Genomic DNA, 27,904 nt, shown 5'->3' with positions numbered 1-27,904 from the left:
AGACAGGAAACAACACTAACCAGCAGCCAATCAACAATCAGCTCCGTCAGAAACAACAAAATAAAAGTTGACAAAAATATCTTTGTTTACAAAAATAATCTAATAAACCTCGTGTTGATTTGTTCAGTCGATGATGGAAGAGTGATCGTCCAATCATAGCATAGCAACTGTTACTAGGTGTGGCAGGCCGGTTTGACTGGAGGTGTTTTTTTTATTAACTCCAAAATGTAAACCATGAAAAGTGGATGAAGGTTCACTGTAACGTCCACCGTCATGGAGCTGAGATGGAGGAGTGTAGGCTAACGTTAGCGGCTCGTCCTCCAGTGACTGCAGCGATAAAGGGTTAAAAAATAGCAGCAATTTTAAAAAGTGTTTCAGTCTGAGTCTGTTATCAGCTTGTCCCCTCCTGATGATGAAGATGATGATGAAGAGTCTTCAGGCCTTGGTGTCGAGCATCTCCAGCAGCAGTTTGTGGAGCGGGACGCTGTGCTGGCGGTGCAGCCTCAGGAGAACCTGCACGGCTCGGTCCGCCGTCTGTCGCAGCAGAGGGAGGCTCATCAGCAGCCGGCCCGCCCGGTGCTGCTCCCTGCGGGACGACTCGTACTCCTGCAGGGCCTCGTGGAGCCCGTCCTGGAACCTCTGCACCGAGTCCGGACAGTCCACCGGGTCGGCATCTGAAGAGACGGACGGAGAGAGGACGTGAGGAGACAGACCGAGACAGCTGGAGGGACACTCAGTGCTACAGAGGTCATTTACTGAAGTACTGCAGTACAATATTGAGGTAATAGTACTTCACTTGAATATTTTGATGTTTATTACAGTTTTGAGGAGATCAATATTATTTCTGTCGTCAAATTTACGACGTTTATTTCCATCAACTGGGATTATTACTGAAGTCTGTTTAAGTCTACGAGCTAATGTGTCCAGAAAAAACATATTTACTACTTTAAAGTTTACATGCTGAAGATTTTACGAGATAACATGTTCAGAAAAAATATGTTCACTAAAGTTTACTGGCTAACTAGTTAAACTACCAACTCTAAATGTACTGCTAACGTTTAATAAGGTAACTAACGACTAATAAAGTTACCAGCTCAAAGTCTGTGGCGTCAGTCTCCTGAGCTCGTTTACTCACCAGCTAAAGTTCAAGCTAATTAAAGTTTACGAGACGTAAATGAACTTTTTTCATGAACTTTGTGTCGTGAACGTTTGAGACGTGTGTGTGTGTGTGTGTGTGTGTGTGTGTGTGTGTGTCTGTCTGTCTGTCTGTCTGTCTGTCTGTCTGTCAGTGTGTGTGTCAGAGTCTCAGATGAGCAGCATCTTCTATTGTGTGGAGTATTGATGTTCAGTTAATGGACGGACACACACAGTTGACAGTTTATAGATCCAGAACCGAGTCCATCAGCACAGTGTATTGATCCGAGGCTCAGACAGTGGGAGACTGACCAGACCTCAGCCTGAAGGACCGACTGTGTCCCATCATGCACTGCTTCAACAGGAGGCTCATACAAAGATGTTATTGATAAACCGTTAGCATTGTTAGCTTCAACATCACATCAAATTGTAGGATTACTCCCCCGAAAAGTAACTTAATTACCTAATCAATACTGTCCTGCTTCAGCTCCCAGCCTCCGATCAATATAACCACTCCTCCTGGATCAATAAGTTCAGACCCCCAACGCCTCCTTTTATATCCAGTCTGAGACAAAGTAACTAAAAGTTACTCTTGAGTAAAAGTAAAAGTCGCTCATGTGAATTGATCAATTATCTGATAATCTTTGGCTCTGATGTAACATGTAATCTGTAAAGTAACTAAAGTAATCTAATAAATGTAGTGGAAGTATAAAGTAACAGAAAATGGGAATACTCAAGTAAAGTACAAATACCTCAAATGTACTCAAGTACAGTATTTGAGTAAATGTACTCAGTTACATTCCATCAGTGTAACTATCGGAACTCATGCTGCTTCTGTTCCTACAGTTAATCTGAAGTAATCTGTTACTCTGAAGTAACTAAAGTAGTGTGTACCTGAGTTGGCGAGTGCCATGGCCTTCAGCGTCACCGCCTCCTCGCCGCTCAGGTTCATCGTCTGGTATTTGGCCGTCAGGTGACGCAGCGCCTCGTACAGGTCGGCCAATCCCGCGGCTCGACACTGACCCTCGTCCAGGCGCAGGTTTCCGGCAAACACGAGCTCCTCCCCCGCCGCGCCCTGCGACCGCCAGGCCACGCCCACCAGCAGCGCCTCCATCCAGCCGCTCTGCAGCAACGACATCTGGTCGACCAATGAGAGCGCGGAGAAGCCTGAGAGGGGCGGGGCAGAGCGATGTCACTCAGGTGCATCAGTGAATGTGATGGATCGTTAAATATGCCGACTCGCGATGTTTGGGTCGTACCTGGGATCTGTTTGGCCCAGCCGATCAGAACCAGCAGCTCCCGGTTCAGGAGGTCACAGAGGGTCAGCAGGGTCCGCAGGCTGCCGTCATTGGTCGACTCGTCGTGATTGGCGGCCAGAGGGGCGGGCTCAGTGAGCAGCAGGTGTGAGATCATCTTGTTTCCTGAAGGACAGACGAGAAGTCAGAACCAGAACCATGAAGCTTCACGATGATGTAACTACATGAGGACGGATCAGAACTCACTGCTGACAGGATGAAGGTACGACGCTCTGCAGAAAGAACTCAGGCCCGACTCGACCCGACGCTTGTACTTCTGCCGTCCTCCTCTGACCCGGTCCATCCGCACACCTGAGAGAGAGAGAGAGAGAGAGACACACACCAGGTTAACTCTCATTCTGTTTCCTCACTCAGTCCTTCCTCCCTCCCCCCCCCTCCACTCAGTCCTTCCTCCCTCCCTCCCTCCTCCCTCCCTCCCTCCTCCCTCCACTCAACTCACTCCTTCCCTCCCTCCTCCCTTCCTCAACTCACTCCCCCCTCCCTCACTCCTTCCTCCCCTCTACTCACTCCTTCCTCCCTCCTTCCTGACTGCCTTCCTTCCTTCCCCCCCTCTCAACTCACTCCCCCTCACTCCTTCCTCCCCTCTACTCACTCCTTCCTGACTGCCTTCCTCCCCCTCCACTCACTCCTCTCTCCACTCACTCCTTCCTGACTGCCTTCCTTCCCCCCTCACTCCTCACTCCCCCTCACTCCTTCCTCCCTCTACTCACTCCTTCCTGACTGCCTTCCTCCCCCTCCACTCACTCCTCTCTCCACTCACTCCTTCCTGACTGCCTTCCTTCCCCCCTCACTCCTCACTCCCCATCACTCCTTCCTCCCTCTACTCACTCCTTCCTCCCTCCCCCCTCAACTCACTCCTTCCTGACTGCCTTCCTTCCCCCTCCTTCCCCTCCCTCCTTCCCCTCCCTCCTCCACTCACTCACTCACTCCTTCCTCTCTCCACTCACTCCTTCCTGACTGCCTTCCTTCCCCCCTCACTCCTCACTCCCCATCACTCCTTCCTCCCTCTACTCACTCCTTCCTCCCCTCTCCCCTCAACTCACTGCCCCACCTCCCTCCTTCCTCTCTCCACTCACTTCTCCCTCACTCCTCCCCTCACTTCCTTCCCCCTCCTTCCTCCCCTCCCTCCTCCACTCACTCCTTCCTTCCTCACTCCTTCCTGACTGCCTTCCTTCCTTCCTCCTCAACTCACTCCCCCTCACTCCTTCCTCCCTCCCCCCTCAACTCACTGCCCCACCTCCCTCCTTCCTCCTTCCTCTCTCCCCTCACTCCTCCCCTCACTTCTCCCTCCTTCCTCCCCTCCCTCCTCCACTCACTCCTTCCTCCCTCCACTCACTCCTCCCCTCACTTCCTTCCCCCTCCTTCCTCCCCTCCCTCCTCCCCTCACTCACTCACTCACTCACTCACTCCTTCCTCCACTCTTCCCCTCAACTCACTCCTTCCTGACTGCCTTCCTCCCCTCTCAACTTACTGCCCCACCTCACTCCTTCCTCCCCTCTCCCCTCAACTCACTGCCCCACCTCCCTCCTTCCTCTCTCCACTCACTCCTCCCTCCACTCACTCCTCCCTCCACTCACTCCTCACTCACTCCTTCCTCACTCCTCCCCTCACTTCCTTCCCCCTCTTTCCTCCCCCACTCACTCCTTCCTTCCTCCTCAACTCACTCCCCCTCACTCCTTCCTTCCTCCTCAACTCACTCCCCCTCACTCCTTCCTCCCCTCTACTCACTCCTTCCTGACTGCCTTCCTTCCTCCCCTCTCCCCTCAACTCACTGCCCCACCTCCCTCCTCTCTCCACTCACTCCTCCCTCACTCCTCCCCTCACTTCTCCCTCCTTCCTCCCCTCCCTCCTCCACTCACTCACTCCTTCCTTCCTCCCTCCACTCACTCCTTCCCTCACTTCCTTCCCCCTCCTTCCTCCCCTCACTCACTCCTTCCTCCACTCTTCCCCTCAACTCACTCCTTCCTGACTGCCTTCCTCACTCATTCCTCCATCTCCCTCCTTCCTCTCTCCACTCACTCCTCCCTCCTCTCTCCACTCACTCCCCCTCACTCCTTCCTCCCTCCACTCACTCCCCCTCACTCCTTCCTCCCCTCTACTCACTCACTCCTTCCTCCCTCCACTCACTCACTCCTTCCTCCCTCCACTCACTCCTTCCTCCCTCCCCCCCTCCACTCACTCCTTCCTGACTGCCTTCCTTCCTCCCCTCTCCCCTCAACTCACTGCCCCACCTCCCTCCTTCCTCTCTCCACTCACTCCTCCCTCACTCCTCCCTCCTTCCTCCCCTCCCTCCTCCACTCACTCACTCCCTTCCTCCACTCTTCCCCTCAACTCACTCCTTCCTGACTGCCTTCCTCCCTCCCTCCCTCACTCACTCCTTCCTCCCCTCTCAACTTACTGCCCCACCTCACTCCTTCCTCCCTCCCTCACTCACTCCTTCCTCCCCTCTACTCACTCCTTCCTCCCCTCTACTCACTCCTTCCTGACTGCCTTCCTTCCTCCCCTCTCCCCTCAACTCACTGCCCCACCTCCCTCCTTCCTCTCTCCACTCACTCCTTCCTGACTGCCTTCCTTCCTTCCTCCTCAACTCACTCCCCCTCACTCCTTGCTCCCTCCCCCCTCAACTCACTGCCCCACCTCCCTCCTTCCTCCTTCCTCTCTCCACTCACTCCTCCCTCACTCCTCCCCTCACTTCTCCCTCCTTCCTCCCCTCCCTCCTCCACTCACTCCTTCCTCCCTCCACTCACTCCTCCCCTCACTTCCTTCCCCCTCCTTCCTCCCCTCCCTCCTCCACTCACTCACTCACTCCTTCCTCCACTCTTCCCCTCAACTCACTCCTTCCTGACTGCCTTCCTCCCCTCTCAACTTACTGCCCCACCTCACTCCTTCCTCCCTCCACTCACTCCTCCCTCCACTCACTCCTCACTCACTCCTTCCTCACTCCTCCCCTCACTTCCTCACTCCTCCCCTCACTTCCTTCCCCCTCTTTCCTCCCCCACTCACTCCTTCCTTCCTCCTCAACTCACTCCCCCTCACTCCTTCCTCCCCTCTACTCACTCCTTCCTGACTGCCTTCCTTCCCTCTCCCCTCAACTCACTGCCCCACCTCCCTCCTTCCTCTCTCCACTCACTCCTCCCTCACTCCTCCCCTCACTTCTCCCTCCTTCCTCCCCTCCACTCACTCACTCCTTCCTTCCTCCCTCCACTCACTCCTTCCCCCTCCTTCCTCCCCTCCACTCACTCACTCCTTCCTCCCTCCACTCACTCCTTCCCCCTCCTTCACTCCTTCCTCCACTCTTCCCCTCACTCACTCCTTCCTGACTGCCTTCCTCCCTCCTTCCTCTCTCCACTCACTCCTCCCTCCTCTCTCCACTCACTCCTCCCTCTCTCCACTCACTCCCCCTCAGTCCTTCCTCCCTCCACTCACTCCCCCTCACTCCTTCCTCCCCTCTACTCACTCACTCCTTCCTCCCTCCACTCACTCCTTCCTTCCTCCCTCCCCCCCTCCTTCCTCCCTCCCCCCCTCCACTCACTCCTTCCTGACTGCCTTCCTTCCTCCCCTCTCCCCTCAACTCACTGCCCCACCTCTCTCCACTCACTCCTCCCCTCACTTCTCCCTCCTTCCTCCCTCACTCCTTCCTCCCTCCTCCCCTCACTTCCTTCCTCCCCTCCCTCCTCCACTCACTCACTCCTTCCTCCACTCTTCCCCTCAACTCACTCCTTCCTCCCCTCTACTCACTCCTTCCTGACTGCCTTCCTCTCTCCCTCACTCCTTCCTCCTCTCTCCCTCACTCCTTCCTCCCCTCCTCCACTCACTCTTTCCTCCCTCCCCCCCTCCACTCACTCCCCACTCTTTCCTCCCTCCCCCCCTCGACTCACTCCTTCCTCCCCCCCTCCACTCACTCCTTCCTCCCTTCCTCACTCCCCCTCACTCCCCCCTTCCTCACTCCCTCCTCCCCTCTACTCAATCCTTCCTGACTGCTTCCCTCCCTCACTCCTCCCTCCCCCCCACTCCTTCCTCTCTCACTCCTTCCTCCCTCCCCCCCACTGACTGCCTTCCTTCCCCCTTCTCCCCTCCACGCACTCCTTCCCTCCTCCTTCCTGACTGCCTCCCTCCCTCTACTCACTCCTTCCTTCCCGCCTTCCTTCCCCTCAACTCACTCCCCCCTCACTCACGCCTTCCTTCCTCCTCCTTCCCCTCTCTCCACTCACTCCTTCCTTCCCGCCTTCCTTCCCCTCAACTCACTCCTTCCCTCCTCCTTCCTTCCTTCCTCTCTCCCTCCTTCCTTCCCTCCTCCTTCCTGACTGACTGCCTTCCTCCCTCACCCTTCACTTCAAACAGGCAGACGTACCCTCCCTCATCATGCCGGCCTGCAGACACTTCCTGAAGCGGCAGGCCTGACAGGCTTTCCTCCTCCTCTTGGTGATCTCACACTCGTTCATCACCGGGCAGCTGTACTCGATGTTGCCTAGGTAACCACAGACAGGAAGTACAGACAGGAGAGTCAGTGACATCACATCCTCGATCGATGACACACTTTCAGGAAAAGGTTACTTAAAGTATCAAAAGTAAAAGTACTCATGATACAGGAAGTCCTCTTTCAGAATAAAATATGGTTATATTATCATTTGTGTTTTTTGTGGTTATTATTGTTATAAATGATCAGTTTAATGTTGCAGCTGGTGAAGATGGAGGTCATTTTAATCCCTCATGATCTTTTAGTTGATAGTTTAGTTTAGTTTATATATTTTAGTTTATATTTATCAAAGAAATTAACTTATAAATGATCTTTGATGATGATCATGATTTATGATCTAAATGTTAAATAAATGTTTAATTCACTAAATTAAATCCATTTTTTCATTCAACGTGTCGTCATCTTGTTTATTCTCACAGAAATCTATACTCCTCGTCTCATTCTGGTGTCATCCTGCAGCTTCACACGCTAATCGATGCAGCGACCGTATTGATCGGCCCTGCCTATTAATTTACTTATTGATTCTCACTCTCTCTCACACGCACACACACACACAGCTGCTCGCACCTTGTATGGTCCTCTTGAAGAAAGCCTTGCAGGCCTCGCAGGACGCCACGCCGTAGTGATACCCAGACGCAAAGTCTCCACACACCAGACAGAGCCTCTTGGGCCCGACGGCGCCCAGCGGGGTCAGGTAGTCGCCCCGCAGGATGGAGTCCACCTGCAGACCGAGACACACCGAGGTCAAACACCTCAGGAAGAAGTTCTGAGATCCGGCTGGTGATTTTAGTTCTGCCAGTAAAAGGCATGAGATGTGTGGAGGCTCAAAGTTTGTGATGATATCAGTTCATTTTAATCTGTGTGAATCTTTTACTTGAAGCACCAGAGTGTGTCGCTGGGGACCGGACCGGACCGGACCTCACTGATCACTTTACAAAAACACAACTTCATCAGTGGTTTGGATGAAACTGGCTCATGTTGCTGTTTTTCCCTCTGCTGCCCTCTCTGGGCAGAAAGCTTCACTTGTTGCTAAAGTAAACGCTAACAAACATCTTGATCACCAGCAGCTTCTCCGGACCGGGACCGTCCGCGGGCTCTGGGACGACGAGTACAGTGACCGTACTGTACCAAGGTGATTTATGTAGTTTCCTGGTTTACAGATACCGGTAGCTTTGTTGCTAAAGTGAGTGCTAACTGCTGCTAATTGTAGCTAGCTGCTATTAGCTCGCTAAGTGGTCCTTTTTTTTTTTTGACGAAAACATCAACGTTTCAACATTTTCTGACGTTTTACCGATCAAACAGCTGATCAGTTAATCAATAATTAAAATACTCGTTAGTCGCAGCCCTGCTGTCTCAGCGCTTTCTTACTTCCTGTCTGTGACTTTCAGCTCAAAGCCCATTGGTTCCTCCTGAAGAGCGAAATATTCAAAAACAGCTCTCAAATATTTAGTTTCATTTTTATAAAGTTACTCAAACTGGAGGAAAAGTGCTTTTGTTGGGACTATTTTGAGCGGCGGATTAATCCACATGTGGCGCTCTGGTGAGTGCGTGTGTGTGTGTGTGTGTGTGTGTGTTCATGGCCAAATAAAATAAAATGTAAAACTCACCTGCGCTGAGAACGAACCCGTCTGTGACATCGAGAATCGCACCGAGGCCTCCGACACCACGGCGCCGCCCCCGACGCTTCCTCCGCTGGAACTAGATCCCGTCGGGGATTCTGGGTCCGGAGCTCCACAGAGGAGGACGTACGAGGAGGAGGAGGAGGAGGCCGGGCTCGGGAGGAGGAAGGCTGGGTGAGAGGGGCTGAGAGCGGGCGTGGTGTCCAGCGGGAAGGAGGGACTGAGGGGGGAGGAGTGGAGGAAGGAGGCTGGAGACCGAGCTTCACCAGCAGGGGAGGAGGAGGAGGAGGAGGAGGAGTCCAAGAGGCTGAGGAGGAAGAAGAGGGTGAGATTAAACAGCTGAAGTTCAACAATCAGCAGCACTGACACACGTCAATGATTTTCAGAATAAAATGAGTCATGATGTCAAAAACAATCTTATTTACAGGTGGAGACAAAAGTGAGGGCCTGACGTCTCCACTTCATCCAAATCTAATTATATTAACGTCTCCAGTTTGATCTTGACCTGAATTTATCTGTGAAGAGTTTTTAATCTTAATTTGTCGAGTGATGAATTTATGAGCGAGCTAATTTATAAAGAAGCAATAAAATATGTTTAAATCATGTATTTAATTACTTTTGAGTACTTTTATATTTTGCCTGGCAGAAAAAAAGTACTTTATTTAAAATGTCGTTTTACTTTCTTAAACAGGACATTTTCTTTTTCATCCCCAGATTTAAACTGTACAATAAAAAGTACAGTCACCCTCATCAGTGTTTGGTGTCGTCTCCCTCTTTATCACACTCTCTTGTAACGGTGATGTTTTGAGTATTTTGCAGTAGTTTCCTATAAAGTCAGATTTTTATTGAATTTTTTCAGTCAATGTTAGTTTAAGGACGACACATAAACGAGTATATAATCTGATTTAAGGACAAAAAAAAAATCACTGTTGGAATAAAGAATCTGTTTAATGGAGACTTCTGACTTCCTCCTTTGCTCCTGATGGACACGAGTTACAAACACGACGGCTGCTGGAGGGCGCTGCCACGTAAACATGTTGTTTTGGGTCGGATGCCTTTGTTTTCTGTTGATCGACAGTCCTGCTAAGAAACAAACTACTGAAATACTCGAGTACTTCAACCACCAGTTACATCTGATGTGTTTGTGAACCTGCTCAGCTTCACACACTGAAACTGATACAACTATTAAAACTAGTGGTGAAAGTGATGCTGTGAATACTTTAAATACTAAAAGTATTATGGATGCAAATGTCTTAACAATTAATAATCAGTTAATCAATAAGTAATTTGATGCACGTTCTTCTATTAGAAAACAGTTTTAACGGCATGATCGATGTTTGAAATCAGAGTTGGCTACAATAGTAACAGAGTAATAAAGTAAACACACACAGGTTATTTAATTTATAAACTAAACACAAATAATGACTATTTATTTCATAAACAACTGTTTACTGTTTATGTTTCTTAAATAACTTGTGTTTGTCATATGTAACGAGATACGTTTGATGTTTCTGTGCCGTCTCTCTGATCTTCTGTCTGTTGATACATTTTTCATCGGTTAAATTCTTAACAGCGATTAATCGATTCACGATTAATCATTAACGACTCTGATTAGCACGAGATCATCACAGACGAGTCGTTTCTGCATTTATGTCAGTTGATAAATAAAACAAGACTCTGTAGTGAAGAAATGCAAAATATGTTTGAAGTTTTTGTAAAGTTATTTAAAAACGTCTTTTTTAAAATATATTTAACTTTTAGTTTGTTTTTTTGTTTGAATCTTTGTTCCAGTGACGTTCAAAGTTTTATTTAATGCCAGTGTTTATTTTTCAGTTTGTGTCAAACTCTAAAATATTTACTTTTATTAAAAAACTAATTACAGCTGAAATGTTATTATCTTTCTATTTCTTTACTCCTAAATATTGATTTTAGATTCAGCCTCATCAGTAATTAGAACAAAAACTACAACTTGTCAAAATAAAAGTACTAAACTGCTCCTGCTGCTGTTACCGAAATCAAACTTAACTCATTTTAACTTCATCGCAAAGTGTTTTGAAGACGAGCAGCTGAAGGACAGAAGACGTAGAAATAATAATAATAATAATAATAATAATAATAATAATAATAATAATAATAAAGGTTGAGTTGTTCTCACCGCTGTGGACTGATGAAGTGGTACTCGTCTGTCAGACAGAAGTCCTTCAGCTCCATCCTGAACCGGATCAGCTTCAACAACCTGGACTTCAGACCTGCAGCTGCTCCACAATCTGACAAATCCACCAAAGAAGAAGAGCAGCAGTCCTCAGTGGTGCGTTCAGGTGACAGTCAGTAAAAATCAGTTTTCTGATGCTACTTTAAGGTCCGATGAGAAAGTGTTAAAAAAAAGTTTCTGACCCGTGATCGATGGACGCAGACGGACATGAAGCTCGGAGGCGTCTCTCTGTTATTTATCTGTGATCACACAGGAGGGGAGGGAGGGGGCGTGGCCCAGAGGATCAGCCAATCAGTGTGCAGCATCACCTCGTCTGTACAGAGGATTGACTTCTTCTTCTTCTTCTTCTCTATTGATTTGGACAATGACAGATGTAGGCCACCGCCGCCTGAAGCTGCTCGCTGGTGGTGATGATGATGATGATGATGATGATGATTATGATGACTTCATATCAAAAACAGACAGAATGAATTAAAAATACAAGTTTTTCCTTCTGTTTTAATTTTTACCGTTATTTTTCTACTTTTGTTGAAATCTTTTCTTCAAACATCAGAAAGTTTTGACACATCAGGACACAAATTAAATCAAAGATATTTAAAGTGTTTCAGTATTATATAAATATTCTAGACTTAAATTTGTGGAGATAAAACTTTGTGTGAATATAATCTGAAGAGGAAATGATGATTAATTAAAAGTATCAATCAAGTAAACAAACATGTTTTTACTCTCAGTCTCAATGTTAAAGATCATTTTACATCTTTGGTTGTTTAATTTGCAGTAGATGAACCTCAGCTGCCGTCTTTGGTCCTACCTGTTTCCATGGTAACACGTGGTGTTCTCGTTTATGAACAAACAAGAAAGTTTTAATTATCTGATAAAAAATGTGTCTACATTCAAATTATTATTTTTCTTGGTGATAATTACTTTGTTTTCATCTCAGCATATAAAGAAAAATTCAAAGATATTTAGTTTACTGTCATTTTTTTTTTATCTGTTGATTGTTTGTCGATGAAATAAACACTGAGGAGGAAACAGACTCACTGAATCAGACACAAATTAAAGCCGTAACAAAACGAGTCAATAAATCAATAAGTCAACTGACAGCAACTGTTGTTGACGTTATAATCAATGGTCTAATCGCTAAACCCCGCCCCCAAACAGAGCTTATCCAATCAGAAGTCACCGTTAATGATTAAACAATTATGGGTGATACCTCCGGCGCTCAGCAGAGCAAGCGTAAGTAAAGTTTGATGATATCTGACGCAGCAGCTGCGTCGAGGCTTCAGAAGCTCAGTGGGCTAAAAAATAATAATAGTGTCTCAGTCATTCACTCTTCAGTTGCTTGTTCAGGACTCGCCACCAGATGTAAAAATGTATAATAACATATAAATTAGCACGTGAAAAACACTCAAAATTAAAATTGTACAATTGTTTAAAGAGATGGTCGTTTCTTATAATTTAATGTTAAAGACTTTGACTGTATTTTTACAGGAGATTTATTTAAAAAGCTTGTTGTACTGTATTTACATTAAATGTACCGTAAAATATTTTTTAAAGTCTAGTATCAAGTATCTTAGAAGTTTCTGTGGCAGATTGTTAAAACATCACTTTCATCACCTTGTTTAAAAGTTTTTAAAGTTTGTGGGATAATTTGCTCTCTGTCCTGATATTACCGTACTGTATGTAATAGATTTATATTATCAGTATTAAAGCTCTGCGTTCTTGTGACATGAAAACATTTAGAGCAGTTTTAAATCCAGCAGCTTCCAGCCGCTACATAAATACAAGAAGGTGTCATCTGCATAGAATCGGATACAAAATTTAAACGACATGCTGCCTTCATGGAGTCATATTTCAGGAGTGAGCAGAGAGAACGTGAACACAACAAACAAACAAACAAACAAACACATGAAACATGTTTCAGTTTTGTGTTCAGGACGGTGACACACACACACACACACACACACACACACACACACACACACACACACACACACACACACACACACACACACACAGAGAGGTGAGGATTAACACTCACCTGATGACCGGCCAGAGTGTGTGAGGATGCTGAGGAAGCACTTTCACACACACAGCAGCATGTGAGAACACACACACACACACACACACACACACACACACACACACACACACACACTGACCTAATCTTAACCTCAGATGTTCAGGATGCTCAAATCAGTCTCACCTACATATGATGTTTCATAAGAGCTACATAACCAGACCTGCCTGTCTGCCTGTCTGCCTGCCTGTCTGTCTGCCTGCCTGTCTGTCTGTACATTCAGTCTTATAGACCGGTGTTGTGTCACAGCCACCTCAACAAGAAGAGACTGATCCGATCTGAATGAATGTTCAAACACATCAAGAGCTGTGGAGTAAACTTTTGATAATCTGTTAAATTAGAAAATATTTAGCGGTGAATAACCGTAAATGCTAAATCTGATCGTTTCTCTCTGGCTGGAATAAAACCATTGTTTCCATGTTTGTTCGCCTCTTTTCCAGGACGGACAGAAACATGGTGGTAGCAGAACAGAACCAGTTGACGGCTGATACAACTTTTTTGTTGTAGATCTTAAAAGATTTAAGGATCGTCGAAAGTGTTTGAAAAGAATAACAAAGCCAGAAACATAAGTATTGTCGCAGGACACGATGTGGGTCCATCTGGAAAAATACATTTTCTCAATGAAGTTGGACAAAAATAGAAAGAGTACATAGTCTGTGTTATTAATAGATTTCTACTTAATTTCTATATTATCACTGAACCGTCACTGAATCGTGTGAATTTCTCCAGTGACGGATCAATAAAGTCTCATCTCATCCTAACAACTCCTAATTCTTCCTCTTCCGTTATATTTATATCACTTTATTTAATGTTGATGTAAACAGTTAAGTTGAATCTCTGATCAGACTGATTTCAGTCAGATTGAAGACATGTCGTCTGTGTCACCACAGCTCGAGAAACTTTAATCAATAATCATATTGATCCAGAGCCAGGAGTCTGTCTCGTTAATAATTTTCACAGGAGTATTGATCAGATGATTCTTTGAGTCCTGCAGACCTCTAACTGGGTCACAAACTGGTTTAATTTGCTTTCTGAAACATCAAAACGAGAACGAGACGAAATGATCTTGTAAATTTAAATTTTGGGTTTTTTCCTCAAAAATATTTATACACAAACAGTTTAGGTTTTTAAAAAGTATTTAAAAAATTCAAATTGTATTGTTGTTTTTACTGCTTGTATTATCTTTTATTATTTATCTTTTATTATTTTAACCGCCCGTCTTTTGTTGCTGTTTCTTGTCTATAAATAGATTCTTGTGTTTAACATCGTATCAGTCAGAGTGAAGTTTGAAATGTGCTTTATAAATAAAGTCTGACTGATACATTGACTGTCATTTTATTCAGTTAAGTTTGCTTTTATTACAAATAAACATATTGTTTAAATCCAGTGAAGCTCCGACGTGTCTCCTGTGTTCATGTTCGTCAGCTGTCTTTGAACAGGAAGCTGATTTGTTTGGTGTCTTTGGTTTAGAGACGTGTTCTCAGAACTGATCCTGGAGTGCAGCCAGTAAAACTTTCCACAGATAAACACTGTAAATCCCTCTGAGAGCCGCCCGGCGTTCACACAGCTGACCCACTCACCTGGATCAGAACTGGGTCAGCGCTGCTCTGAGTCACCTCACAACACCTCCACCTGCAGCATGTACAGGATACTCTTCAGTGTACTTCAGTGGATCAGCTGCAGATTCACAACCTACAATACAGACAGAAGAATAAATGAATCATTTCATCATGTCGGTCATGTGGAACTGAAGCAGTTCAAACAACAACTGATTCACAACGTGAAAATGTGTTAAACAGCCCAATTAAAATCTTACCTGCAGCTTCAGGTGACGTCGTGTCCTCTGATGTAACTCACCTAACTTCACTTCTCACCGTCTCCTCAAGAGGCTTCTTCATCTCACTGATAACTGTCATCATCGTTAGTGAACGCTAGCAACCCACAACCACAACCCTCTGATATAAAGTCAGGCTCAGCCATCGTCTCCTCCTGATGATATAAAGTCAGGCTCAGTCATCGTCTCCTCCTGATGATATAAAGTCAGGCTCAGTCATCGTCTCCTCCTGATGATATAAAGTCAGGCTCAGTCATCGTCTCCTCCTGATGATATAAAGTCAGGCTCAGTCATCGTCTCCTCCTGATGATATAAAGTCAGGCTCAGCCATCATCTCCTCCTGATGATATAAAGTCAGGCTCAGCCATCATCTCCTCCTGATGATATAAAGTCAGGCTCAGCCATCATCTCCTCCTGATGATATAAAGTCAGGCTCAGCCATCGTCTCCTCCTGATGATATAAAGTCAGGCTCAGTCATCATCTCCTCCTGATGATATAAAGTCAGGCTCAGCCATCATCTCCTGATGATATAAAGTCAGGCTCAGCCATCATCTCCTCCTGATGATATAAAGTCAGGCTCAGCCATCATCTCCTCCTGATGATATAAAGTCAGGCTCAGCCATCATCTCCTCCTGATGATATAAAGTCAGGCTCAGCCATCATCTCCTGATGATATAAAGTCAGGCTCAGCCATCATCTCCTCCTGATGATATAAAGTCAGGCTCAGCCATCATCTCCTCCTGATGATATAAAGTCAGGCTCAGCCATCGTCTCCTCCTGATGATATAAAGTCAGGCTCAGTCATCGTCTCCTCCTGATGATATAAAGTCAGGCTCAGTCATCGTCTCCTCCTGATGATATAAAGTCAGGCTCAGTCATCGTCTCCTCCTGATGATATAAAGTCAGGCTCAGTCATCGTCTCCTCCTGATGATATAAAGTCAGGCTCAGTCATCGTCTCCTCCTGATGATATAAAGTCAGGCTCAGTCATCGTCTCCTCCTGATGATATAAAGTCAGGCTCAGTCATCGTCTCCTCCTGATGATATAAAGTCAGGCTCAGTCATCGTCTCCTCCTGATGATATAAAGTCAGGCTCAGCCATCGTCTCCTCCTGATGATATAAAGTCAGGCTCAGCCATCATCTCCTCCTGATGATATAAAGTCAGGCTCAGCCATCATCTCCTCCTGATGATATAAAGTCAGGCTCAGCCATCATCTCCTCCTGATGATATAAAGTCAGGCTCAGCCATCATCTCCTGATGATATAAAGTCAGGCTCAGCCATCATCTCCTCCTGATGATATAAAGTCAGGCTCAGCCATCATCTCCTCCTGATGATATAAAGTCAGGCTCAGCCATCATCTCCTCCTGATGATATAAAGTCAGGCTCAGCCATCATCTCCTGATGATATAAAGTCAGGCTCAGCCATCGTCTCCTCCTGATGATATAAAGTCAGGCTCAGTCATCGTCTCCTCCTGATGATATAAAGTCAGGCTCAGCCATCATCTCCTCCTGATGATATAAAGTCAGGTGAAGTCTCGTAGTCCACAGAACATTTCTGGAGCTTCACAGTAAAACAGAGTTGCAGCGTTCTGCTGAACACCTGAAGCAGCTGGAGATGATTTAAACATCAGATGTCTCCATGCAGCTCGTCTGCTGCGATCTCAGAGATCACAACCTGATCTGAGGAGAAGTTATTCTCTGAAGTCTGAAGTGTATATTCAGGCTCTCGAGGCTGTTTGGAGCACAGCACAGTAACAGTAGTGAGATTGTACGTGACTGTTTCCATTTTCTGCTACTTTTTATGGAAACGCTGTCATTTTCGCTCTAAACTTAATTTATTTGATAACTTGTGTTAATTTGCAGATTTAGATCAAAAATACAGCTGAAACATAAAAGTGATGAAGACGTGTCTTTTTCAGTTTTGGTACTTTTTGATGGTAATGTTTTTGTACATTCACTAAATTAAGTGTATATGTACTGCATACATATATATATATATACATATATATGTATACAGTCTCTTTTTGTCAGACTGACAGATCAGTGGAGGCACTGAGGCGTGTGTGTGTGTGTGTGTGTGTGTGTGCGCGTGTGTGTGTGTGTGTGTGTGTGTGTGTGTGTGTCTATAATCAGCGCTGGCTGTGAAAGTGAAAGCTGATATTCTGCTGGCTCACAGTTTCAGTCTCAGTACTGGGTGAACCTCAGTAATCCTGTTAATGCTGCCTGAGTGTGTGTGTGTGTGTGTGTGTGTGTGTGTGTGTGTGTGTGTGGACAGATTGGCCTATAATATAAAGAGGCTTACAGGACTGGATCTGCATAAACAGTGCAGGCATTAAGGTTATGGAGGCAGGTGGAGGATTACAGCCAATCAGCACGCGTGTGTCACCTGAAGTGACGCCACAACAACAAACACTGTGAACACGAGCTAACAGGTTAGCAACATGCTAACACAGCTCCACATCAGAGGAGCGCTCTGTGCTCCGATTGGTCGACGACACGTGTGTTTGTAAAAGGTCAAATATTTTAAATGACGAGAAAATAATATTTTTTCATTTTGTGTTGACGTCACAAACGCGCTCCGACCCGTCGTCACGAAGCATCATCTGTCGTCAGGGATGGAGTGTAACTAAGTACATTTACTTAAGTACAATTTTAACATAGTCCTACTTTTACTTGAGTATTTCCATTTTCTGTTACTTCAGACTTCCTCTCCTCGACATTCTGGAGGCAAATATTGTGTTTTTTACTCCACTACATTCATCTGATTACTTTAGTTACTAGTTACTTTACAGATTACATCCTGCATCAGAACCAAAGTAGCACATTTTAAAGTTAATGTATTTTATTGACTATCGGATGATATAAAAACGTTGAATATCTGATAATCGATCAATTCACATGAGCGACTTTTACTTTTTACTTTTACTCAAGAGTAACTTTTAGTTACTTTTTATACGCCTGGTTATAAAAGAGGAGACGTTGGGGGTCTGAACTTATTGACTGATAGTTACTTTACAGATTACATGATGCACCAGAGCCGACGCAGCAGTACAGTGCATTTAATATCAGATACTTTGAGACTTTTACTCGAGTACTTTTCCTGTGGCTGATGAAGTAATATTCTAACTTGATTTCTTCAGTTGTGACTTTTGGTACTTTAACATCACCGGCTGTCGTCCGTTATGATTCTCTACACGGGACAAAACCAGAAATTCTCACGACTGACGCTGGTTTTGTTCAGAGCGTCAAGTCCAGTCGACTTTTATCAGGCTGATGAACTTAAATCCTACGATCATACTCTGACCAGCCTCTCACAGCCTCTCGCAGCCTCTCGCAGCCTCTCGCAGCCTCTCGCAGCCTCTCGCATCCTCTCGCAGCCTCTCGCAGCCTCTCGCAGCCTCTCGCAGCCTCTCGCATCCTCTCGCAGCCTCTCACAGCCTCTCTGCTGCCTCTCGCAGCCTCTCGCATCCTCTCGCATCCTCTCGCAGCCTCTCGCATCCTCTCGCAGCCTCTCGCAGCCTCTCGCATCCTCTCGCAGCCTCTCGCATCCTCTCGCATCCTCTCGCAGCCTCTCTGCTGCCTCTCGCAGCCTCTCGCAGCCTCTCGCATCCTCTCGCAGCCTCTCGCATCCTCTCGCAGCCTCTCGCAGCCTCTCTGCTGCCTCTCTGCTGCCTCTCGCATCCTCTCGCATCCTCTCGCATCCTCTCGCATCCTCTCGCATCCTCTCGCATCCTCTCGCAGCCTCTCGCATCCTCTCGCAGCCTCTCGCATCCTCTCGCATCCTCTCGCAGCCTCTCGCATCCTCTCGCAGCCTCTCGCATCCTCTCGCATCCTCTCGCAGCCTCTCGCAGCCTCTCGCATCCTCTCGCATCCTCTCGCAGCCTCTCGCATCCTCTCGCAGCCTCTCGCAGGCTCTCGCAGCCTCTCGCTGCCTCTCTGCAGCCTCTCGCAGCCTCTCTGCTGCCTCCTGACACACAAACACAACAGAGAGAACAGTTTCAGTAAAAGTGTGCAAATATATTTTCATTTCTTGTCATACAAACAACAAAGATACAAAAGTGAGTCATTAACCGTAAAAACAAACAATTTAAAAAGACTGAGATTAAAACAATGTACAAACTCTCCTGTGAACAGATACAGTGCATGTTATACATCAGAGTTCAGGAGCTGAGGAGGAAAGTTCATCACGTGTCAGCGTTAATACATCACTTATAATAAACAAGCTCTCTGCCTCCAACTGCTAACAGTCAGGGTTAATGTGAACTGTTAGACCTGAAGACGCTTCAGGAGCATTCAGGAGAGGAGAGCTGGAAGAAGAGGAACAACAATATAAAAGTGAGGACACGTCGGCACATGTAGTGTTTATAAAAAGTCACTGATCTAACGTGTCACTCAACAAAACTCAGACTCAGACCAACAACGCGTCAGTGCGTCTCAGCTCCGAGCCGTCGGTTCCTACTGACCTAACACAGGTGTGCAGTTGAACGGGAGCACGTGCTGCAGGTGTGCTGGGACTACTTTCAGCAGCTTTTGTCGGATGACAGCTAACGTTAGCATTGACCCACTTCCTAGCTAACATTACTGTTTGACAGTGTTACATATTTTAAAAATGTCAACACACATCTGAGACAGCCTGGAAGCGAAACACACTGGATATAATCAAACGGTCATGTTAGCTCGGAAGTTGAATGCTAACAATAGCTAACAGGTATTAAACTCATTACTTCACGTTGAATCATGACCCGATGTTCCTCCATATTTGACGATGTTTATACAAGTTGCCACCTGGAAAGCAGCAAAATAACGATATCCCATAATTTGAGTTTCTCGCTGTCGGTGTGACATCGAAGCAAAATGGCCGCCACACGAAAGAGCAACTGATGTGTTTTTTAACGGAGCTCGATGACACAGGACGACGACACGTCAGGCTGTGATTCACAACACTTGTTGGTTTGAGTCTGAAGGTGCATTTCAGTAAAAAACATCCGATCAAAGGTTTAAATTCTGTTCGATGCAGAAATTAAAGAAAATAAATTGATTTGGTTTTTTAATTTTGGTCAATTTTAAATACATTCATGGATTGTGGCGCCATCTTTTGTTCTGAGTTAACCAACATTCCTGATTCACACCTGTTCTTTAGGTGAAAAGCTGCTGAGGTTCATGGGTATTGTAGTATTTAGAGCTTCCCACAGGACGACACAAACAACCTGATTAATAACTCAAACTGGTCACATCATAGATTTAACTGCTCGTTATAATATCGAGGAGAGTTTTCTACGTTCAATAAAATTCAGGATTTTCGTTAAAGAGAAAATAATCCAACACGCGGCTCGTCACACTTCACATTAAACACGATGGATTCTGATACTTTAAAGATTAATTATCTTTAATTTGACTGTTTGAAAAGCAAAAAAATATTAAATCAAACTAAAAATGAAGCTGAAAACTGACAAATCAACTGGAACCTTTTGGATTCATCGCGTCGGTATTTCAGAAATTCAGACTCCTGTCAGAAAAATGATCTTCAGGCTAATTCCCAGTTGGGTTATTAGCCAGCAAGCTAACAGCTAACAGCTCACAAGCTAACAAATACTTCCAGAATAGATAACTGAACAATTAAAATGAATCAGTTTTCAAGCAGATGCTCGGGCTAATACAGACATATGTGTCAGTCAGTTAGCTCACCGCTAGCAAATAAACCTTAGCTAATGGTTAGCTAGCGGATGGTTCGTTGCTAATGCAGTGTGTTGGAAAACAAACTGTAGTTTCTACACTAGTTACAACTAAAAGTTAGTTAATTCTTGGTGGCTAACTTTAAAAACATTAACGTTAGCATAACCTTTCTGTTAGGACAGCTAGCAGAGTAGCATCGCTGTGTTGAGAGCTATAGAGAGGTTATAGTTAAAACAGCCAACATTACTCATATTTTAACTTTATATAATTCATTCATAATAAAGTCCAACAATATTTTCTTTCTCTTTAACGTTAAATCTTTACTTGCTGTTGTGTAAATAGTGAACCTGGTGGTTGTTATATATATTTATGCTGTAATACGATTATAACTGTACAGAAGATCAGAGGTGTCTGTCAGAACTGATCTGAGCTCAGTGTTTCTCTGCAGAACAACTTCACACGTCTCAGAACATTTCCTCTCCTCTGACCCACCAGACTTCTCCACACATCAAACATCCAGACAGTCGCGGCTCGGTCCACAGTGGACGGGCCGGGCCTGGTTCGTACTGGAGTCTCCTTCTGGTCTCAACCACTGGGCTAAACAGGGCTCGACTGGTTCAGACTGGTTCAGACTGGGAAGACATCGTGTGGTTTTAATAATCTTTGTGTGATGATTTTTAACTGGGTTCTTATCTGGAAAGAGGCACAGAGTTGATCCAATAAGACCGGGACCAGAACTAACTGATGGTTGTAGAGACTGGACAGAAAATAAAACCTACAGACCCAAACAAGTGGATGAAGTCTGAAGTTATCTGATTACTTCCTGTAAAAAAATATGAAATTAAAACTAATGTCTTTAGACGAACAGTTCGTTCTGTAACGGCAGTGATGTAATGTAACTAAGTACATCTGCTCAAGTACAACTCTGAGGTACTTGTACTTTACTTGAGTATTTCCATTTTCTGATACTTTATACTTCCACCACATGTATCTGATTACTTCAGTCACTAGTTACTTTACAGATTACATCCTGCATCGACCCACAGTACACATGTAAATATATGTATCATTTACTTTTACTTGTACCTTTGATACTTAAGTACATGTAACATTTTACTCGAGTACTATTTGTATGAGTGACTTTCACATTTAATAAAATCTAATATATTAACACAATATCTTTACTTTTACTCAGTCAGACTTTAGACTGGTTCTTTAAACGGCGCTGGTATCGTCTGTGCGTCACTTCCTGGTTACAGAACGACCCGATGAGAGAAAGTTAATGCTAGCTAGCTAGAATCAGTGCTAACATGACCAGAGCAGGCTAACGAGCTAGTTAACGTAGCCCACAAGCTTCAACTGTCACGGTGAAACGTTACAGCTCAGAATTTTAAAATAACTTCTGATGTGTGAAAAAATAACGTTCTGTCCAAAGAAAGTTTTTTATCTTCTTTAAAATAACGGATCAATATTTTAATAACATTATAAAATAACATGAAATTGAACTTTGAGCTGTTAAATTATCTTTATATTCATTTTCTGACACCATCAGCTGATCCTGGTCTCAGTTGGACCTGTTTGTTAGAAGGAAAGTTACTTTTTCCTTTCTCCAGATAAAAACCCAGTGATTCTGTCCGGTTCTGGTGGACGGTCCAAACTACAACAACACGCACCAGAACTATCTCAGAGAATATAGACTTAAAAAAACAGAGGGAAGTGAGTCAGAGTGTTTCAGTCCAGTACATCTCAGTCCAGTTCAGCCTCATCTAGTCCGGCCCAGTCTGCCGTAGTGTAGTCTTGGTGGTCTAGACGGGCTTAGAACCGGTCTAATGAAGCCCAGTGCGGTCCAGTCTGGTCTACGCAGCCACACAGTGGTTGGGTCTGCGGGACATGACGTAACCTCTCCTGCAGACGCAGCGGAACGACCCGTCCGTGTTCACGCAGCGAGCGTTCACACACGGGAACTCCTGAGCGGCGCCGTCCTCACACTCGTTTACATCTGCACACAGAAACATGACGTCAGGAGAGAGGCGGAGCTTTTAACTCACCAAGGTCAGAACGTTCATGAAGCTGAACCGTCCTTTTATTTGGACTCGTCGACATCAGCACCGATCAGAACCACTGTATGAGTTGATGAAGCTGATAAAATGTCTCTGCGTACCTATACACGTCATGGAGGTCATGTCCAGTTCGTATCCTTGGTAACAGTCACAGGTGTAACCCTCGGCGACGCGAATACACCTGCCGTTCTCACAGCCGTGCAGTATCCCACAATCCTCTGCTGCACTCAGGCCAGCGTAGGACTCATAACGTCCTGAGAGACGAGAGGAGACACGTCAGAGGACGAGATCAATAACACATGAGATACTGATCAGGTTCAATCAGCTGGTGTTCTTTAATGTCACTCTGACGGACACGAGATAACTAGTGACCACCTGTGATGTGATGTCACTTCCTGCTCTGTATTAAATAAACTTCACTGAGACAAACAGACTCCGTGTTTCTACTCAAAGACAGAAAGAAGTTCATGGAGAACATTTGCCGAATTTACAAGAAGGAACAAATCAGTCAGAATCAGTCAGAGACAGAGTTTCACACAGTTTATAAAGTGTCTCCAACTCAACAACTCACTAAACTGACACATTTGTTAAGGGAGTCTGGGGACAAAGAAGTCGCCTATACTGGTTACTGTTTAGTGTGTTTGTAAAATGTGACATGTTTAGATCAATAAAATGTTTCTTCTTTCATAAATTGAGTGTAAATGGTGAAATCAGTGTAAACAGTGTGTTCAAACAGCTGCTAAATGTTGGCAGGTAAGACTTTAGCACTTTAGACACAGAAGCAGACAGGCTGGTACAGCCATGCTGCCACAAACTGACACTTTCTACAAGGAAACACACAACTTACTGTTTTCATTTAATGCTGAAGTTACAACAAGGAGACAATGATTCAGAGTCTGTCAGAGACAGAGTTTCACTACGTTACAAAGTTTGTTTTAACTCAACAACTCTTAAAATCGCCACATTTGTTAAGGGAGTCTGGTGATGTTGTGTTAGACACAGACATGTAAATATTACCACTCACTCTCATACACCCTCCTCGGTGCTCCTCCTCCTCCTCCTCCTCCTCCTCCTCCTTCTCCTCCTCCCCCTCTGCTCCTATCGGTGAACGGAGGGAAAGGTGGACCGGGCCTCCACGCCACCTCCTCCTCTTCCTCCTCCTCCTGCTCCTGGTAGGGAGCACCGGGCAGCGGGGCCAAGCTGAGAGGAGCACCATCAGGCAGAGACGGAGGAGGAGGCCGCGCCCCGAACGCCCTCTCGGCCCGCGGGTCCACAGGGAGGCGGAAGGGCGGAGGCCTCGGTGGGGACCCGTCAGTGGCGCCGAAGTCTCCTTCAGTGTAGTAACCAGTGCTGACAGACAGACAGACAGACAGAGAGAGAGAGCGAGAGAGAGACAGGCAGACAGACAGTCTTGTGTAAAATGTCTCTGCTTGTAGGACATGTATTGAATGAAGGTGTGATGTGGTGTGAAGGTGTCCTCACCTGTACTCTGGCCTGCGATAGGCTCCCTCCGGCAGGCTGAAAGAGGCAGGTGTCCTCCCTCTGAAGCCGGACCTGCTGCCCCCTGCTGGAGAGTAGTCGTCATAGTCCGGACCAGAGAAGTCTCTGCCCGGAACCACAGCAGGAGGGAAGGAGTCCGGACCGTAGGGAGGGAAGTATGGAGGAGCTGAGGAGGAGAGAGGAGACGAACATCAGAACCATAAAGGAGTCAAAGATCATAAATGTTAATGATGACTCACCCACTCCTCCTCCTCCTCGTCCAGCTCCTGGTCTCAGTCCTGTTTCTGGTCCAGTTGAGTCCGGAAAACTCTCCGGATAAAGGGGAGGCAGAAACGAGCTGCACAGACTGGCGTAGTCCTCTGAGGACACACAGAGAGAAGACTAAACATGATGGATCTGCTTTAAACCGGAGCTGAACTTTGTGGTCGAGGTCGCTCGTAAACATCTTCTTAAAAACATCATCGTGATCGTGAACATCTGTCTGAACGTTATCTCAGAAATATGTTCCATTAATCAGTTATTATCTCGTCCGTCAGAAACAAAGTGCTGGATGTCCTGAAACGTCTCCAGCTCAGTGAAAACAAGTCCGAAGTCATTTCTCTTCTACAAAAACATCTACAGACGTCAAACCTGCAGCCAGAAACCAGAAACCAGAAACCAGAGTGGAGCTCACAGAGACGTCTGATCAGAGAAACAAGTTCAGTCGTCTTCAATCATCTGAGATCTGGTCCTTTATTTTAATTCAACAACAAACACAAGAAGAACCAGATCCTCTCCTGTTTCAGCCTCTTCACGGGTCAGTTTCAGTCGTGGTTCTTCCTAATGTGTTGCTTGTTATGACCCAGAACTTCAGATCCTCGGGCCGGACTCTGTTAAGACCTGGTTCAGGACTAAGGGAGACCTGGTTCAACAGAAGATCTGAGGCTGCAGACACATTATTTATTCATTAACTGCCTCCTGACATTATTTAAAATCCTGGTTCAACCCTGTAAACTTCTGTGTAACTTGGTTTTATTATAAATAAAGTTTATTAGTTGTAATATTATTGGCCACGATCAGAGGAACCTGCGGGATTCTGATGGTTTCTCAGGTTTTATTTGCTTTTGTCCTTAAAGTTCGACCAAACTGCGTCACTTTTGTACGTTGAGATTAATCGTGTTTCAGTTTTTATTAGAAGCAGCCGAGAGGAGCTTCAGCCTCAGGAGTGAACAGATGTTTGTCCATGTGGGTCCCCGTTTTAATATTTTGTTTTAATAAGAGAAATGAAGTGTTGTAATGTTTCCTCTCAGCTTGTTGCTGGTTTATTGTCTCTGTCTGTATCATGGAAACTGTTGCACAAAATCTTAAACTGGCCTTTAAAAGTTTGTCTTTCAACACGACAGCATGAAAATGCAAAATAGTCGCCTACGGACATTTCAACTCAAAACTCTAATGATGTTATGATTTTATGACGTGATGATGTAATGACGTGATGATGTGATGATGTAATGATGTGATGATGTGATGACGTAATGATGTAATGATGTGATGATGTAATGATGTGATGATGTAATGACGTGATGATGTAATGATGTGATGATGTAATGATGTGATGATGTAATGACGTGATGATGTAATGATGTGATGATGTAATGATGTGATGATGATGTAATGTGTGATGATGTAATGATGTGATGATGTGATGACGTGATGATGTAATGATGTGATGATGTGATGACGTGATGATGTAATGATGTGATGATGTGATGACGTGATGATGTGATGACGTGATGACGTAATGATGTGATGATGTAATGATGTGATGATGATGTAATGATGTAATGATGTGATGATGTAATGATGTGATGATGATGTAATGTGTGATGATGTAATGATGTGATGATGTAATGATGTGATGATGATGTAATGTGTGATGATGTGATGATGTGATGATGTAATGATGTGATGATGTAATGATGATTTGATTTTGAAAAGAAAGTACTGGCAGCAGTAGCAACGTGTGTCGATATTTGAGAGGCTACTACACGACAGGCACCGACAGATCGGACTGATGCTACATGTCGTCTTCGCTGTGAGCAGGTGTTTAATAGTCAGGGCCACAGATTTGCAGTCTCACCTCCATCACCCAGCGCTGTTCGCTCAGAGCAACAATAATAAATATCCTGACCATCCGACCACCTGTGGATGTTTTTGGTGAAGTGCTTCCTGTGAGGTGTTTACCAGAGTCGGGGACCGGACAGAGGGCACACTCCATCCCCCAGCCCTCCCCGTACAGACAGCAGCAGTCCATGAAGGTGACCTGAGCTCCCAGCAGAGGACTCTGACAGACCAGGTCATCTGTGAGGTGCTGCCAGCACACAGACAGGTTCTCATCTGGACCACAAAGAGACAGACAGATGTGGACAACATACAGAAATCATATTATCCTTCTCATCAGGGCGTCAACGTCCGTTTCTTTGCAGATGATACACTTTTTATTTTTCACCAAAACCTGAGGATGAGGAGGAAAGACTGGGAGGAAGGACGGGCAGTAATTGAGTGAAGAGGAAGAAGAGGGAGAGTGAAGTGAGGATGAAGGCAGGTGTCTTACCCACAGTGAGGTGGGAGGAGTTGACACAGTTTCGTTGTGTGTCGTCGAGCACCAGAGGAGGCTGACAGCTGCAGTAATACGAACCCACCGTGTTCACACAGATTCCTCCGACACAGCTCTCCTCCTCACACTCATCATGATCTGAGACAGGCAGACAGGCAGACAGACAGGCAGACAAACAGACAGACAGACAGACAGACAGACAGACAGACAGACAGACAGACAGACAGGCAGGCAGGCAGGCAGACAGGCAGACAGACAGACAGACAGACAGGCAGGCAGACAGACAGGCAGACAGGCAGACAAACAGACAGACAGACAGACAGACAGGGTTACTGTACATCTTCAGAGTCGTTTCAGTTTCAAACTTTCTGCTTCATTAGAAAATCAGCATCAGGAGCATCTGATTGGACCATTTGGACGATGATGTCATGAGCTCAACATCATGAAATCGACTTCAGTCGTGTAGAAGCTTTAAGACGAACAGGTTTATATCTGCTGAGTTTCTCCATCTTAGTTTCAGGTCAGCTCCAACTCAACACGATGTTTCATGACATCCGACAGATGTTGAATTCATATTTATGAATTTATTAAAAATATCTATTTTTCATAAAAAATATTAATACATAAATATAAGACACATTAAATTCAAATATAAGGAGGTGTGTCTCATTAAACCAGTATAGGAAGACATTTTGGTCACATGACCTGGAAGCTATTGAAAAAAACAGATTTTTGATGATGAATTCTTGATTTATGGCCAGAAAAGTGTTTTGTGATGTCACAGTGACCTCTGACCCACAAATTCTAACCATTAAATCCTTGAGTCAGAGCGAACACATGAACCGAATGTGAAGAAACTCCCTCATGAACAGACTAACGGACGAACGGACACTTGCTGAGTCCTGTGTTATCAGACTGCAGCTGTGTTTGTGTGTGTGTGTGTGTGTGTGTGTGTGTGTGTGTGTGTGTGTGTGTGTGTTGTTGTACGCACCGACACACTCCAGCAGCGTGCTGTTGTAAACGTATCCACTGGAGCAGTAGCAGTTGTATCCGGGGATGTTGTTGACACACACTCCGTTCTTACAAACCTCTGGATGGAAACGTTTACACTCGTCCACATCTGGCAGGAACAGAAGGAGGTTTGAGCAGCTTCTCTCAGTGTTTACAGCAGCTCAGCCTCAGATAAACAGTGTGTATGTTGGTGGTGATGAATGCACTGATTCAAACTGTGCTGCTGTACCTCTGTAGCTGAAGGCTCCTGGTCCAGTCGTGACGTATCCTCTCCCACTGGGACACAGAGACAGAAACTCGGCTGCACACAAACAGAGAAGGACGAACAGAGTGAGACATCCGAGTGTTTGTTACCGTCAACCACAGAAGGAGTGTGTGTTGTATCTGCAGTG

The 27,904-nt window shown here is 45.4% G+C and overlaps 2 protein-coding genes across 2 annotated transcripts in view; both read right to left on the bottom strand.

Moving 5' to 3' along the window:
• Nucleotides 1-70: 70 nt before the first annotated feature.
• On the bottom strand, nucleotides 71-14,924 carry esrrd (estrogen-related receptor delta). Its single transcript, XM_084350198.1, has 10 exons — nucleotides 14,419-14,924; nucleotides 10,941-11,202; nucleotides 10,702-10,813; nucleotides 8,535-8,853; nucleotides 7,495-7,648; nucleotides 6,802-6,918; nucleotides 2,637-2,741; nucleotides 2,394-2,555; nucleotides 2,029-2,301; nucleotides 71-674 (listed from the first exon to the last, which is right to left on the bottom strand). The coding sequence occupies exons 3-10, from the start codon at nucleotides 10,755-10,757 to the stop codon at nucleotides 436-438; spliced, it is 1,425 nt and encodes a 474-aa protein (XP_084206324.1). The 5' UTR covers nucleotides 10,758-10,813; nucleotides 10,941-11,202; nucleotides 14,419-14,924; the 3' UTR covers nucleotides 71-435.
• Nucleotides 14,925-18,671: 3,747 nt separating this feature from the next.
• Nucleotides 18,672-27,904, bottom strand: part of ltbp4 (latent transforming growth factor beta binding protein 4) — a 43,740-nt gene continuing 34,507 nt past the window's right edge. Inside the window, exons 29-37 of the mRNA XM_084350365.1 lie at nucleotides 27,742-27,813; nucleotides 27,493-27,621; nucleotides 26,499-26,639; nucleotides 26,129-26,281; nucleotides 24,148-24,267; nucleotides 23,891-24,074; nucleotides 23,433-23,758; nucleotides 22,510-22,662; nucleotides 18,672-22,347 (exon numbers count right to left, since the gene is read on the bottom strand). Of these exons, the coding sequence (XP_084206491.1) occupies nucleotides 22,205-22,347; nucleotides 22,510-22,662; nucleotides 23,433-23,758; nucleotides 23,891-24,074; nucleotides 24,148-24,267; nucleotides 26,129-26,281; nucleotides 26,499-26,639; nucleotides 27,493-27,621; nucleotides 27,742-27,813 (1,421 nt within the window). The 3' untranslated portion in view covers nucleotides 18,672-22,204. The remainder of the gene's footprint in view (nucleotides 22,348-22,509; nucleotides 22,663-23,432; nucleotides 23,759-23,890; nucleotides 24,075-24,147; nucleotides 24,268-26,128; nucleotides 26,282-26,498; nucleotides 26,640-27,492; nucleotides 27,622-27,741; nucleotides 27,814-27,904) is intronic.

This window comes from Pagrus pagrus (genome assembly GCF_965226575.1).
Source record: "Pagrus pagrus genome assembly, chromosome: 4".
Lineage (NCBI taxonomy): Eukaryota > Metazoa > Chordata > Actinopteri > Spariformes > Sparidae > Pagrus > Pagrus pagrus.
This window is presented reverse-complemented; position numbering and strand designations above follow the sequence as displayed.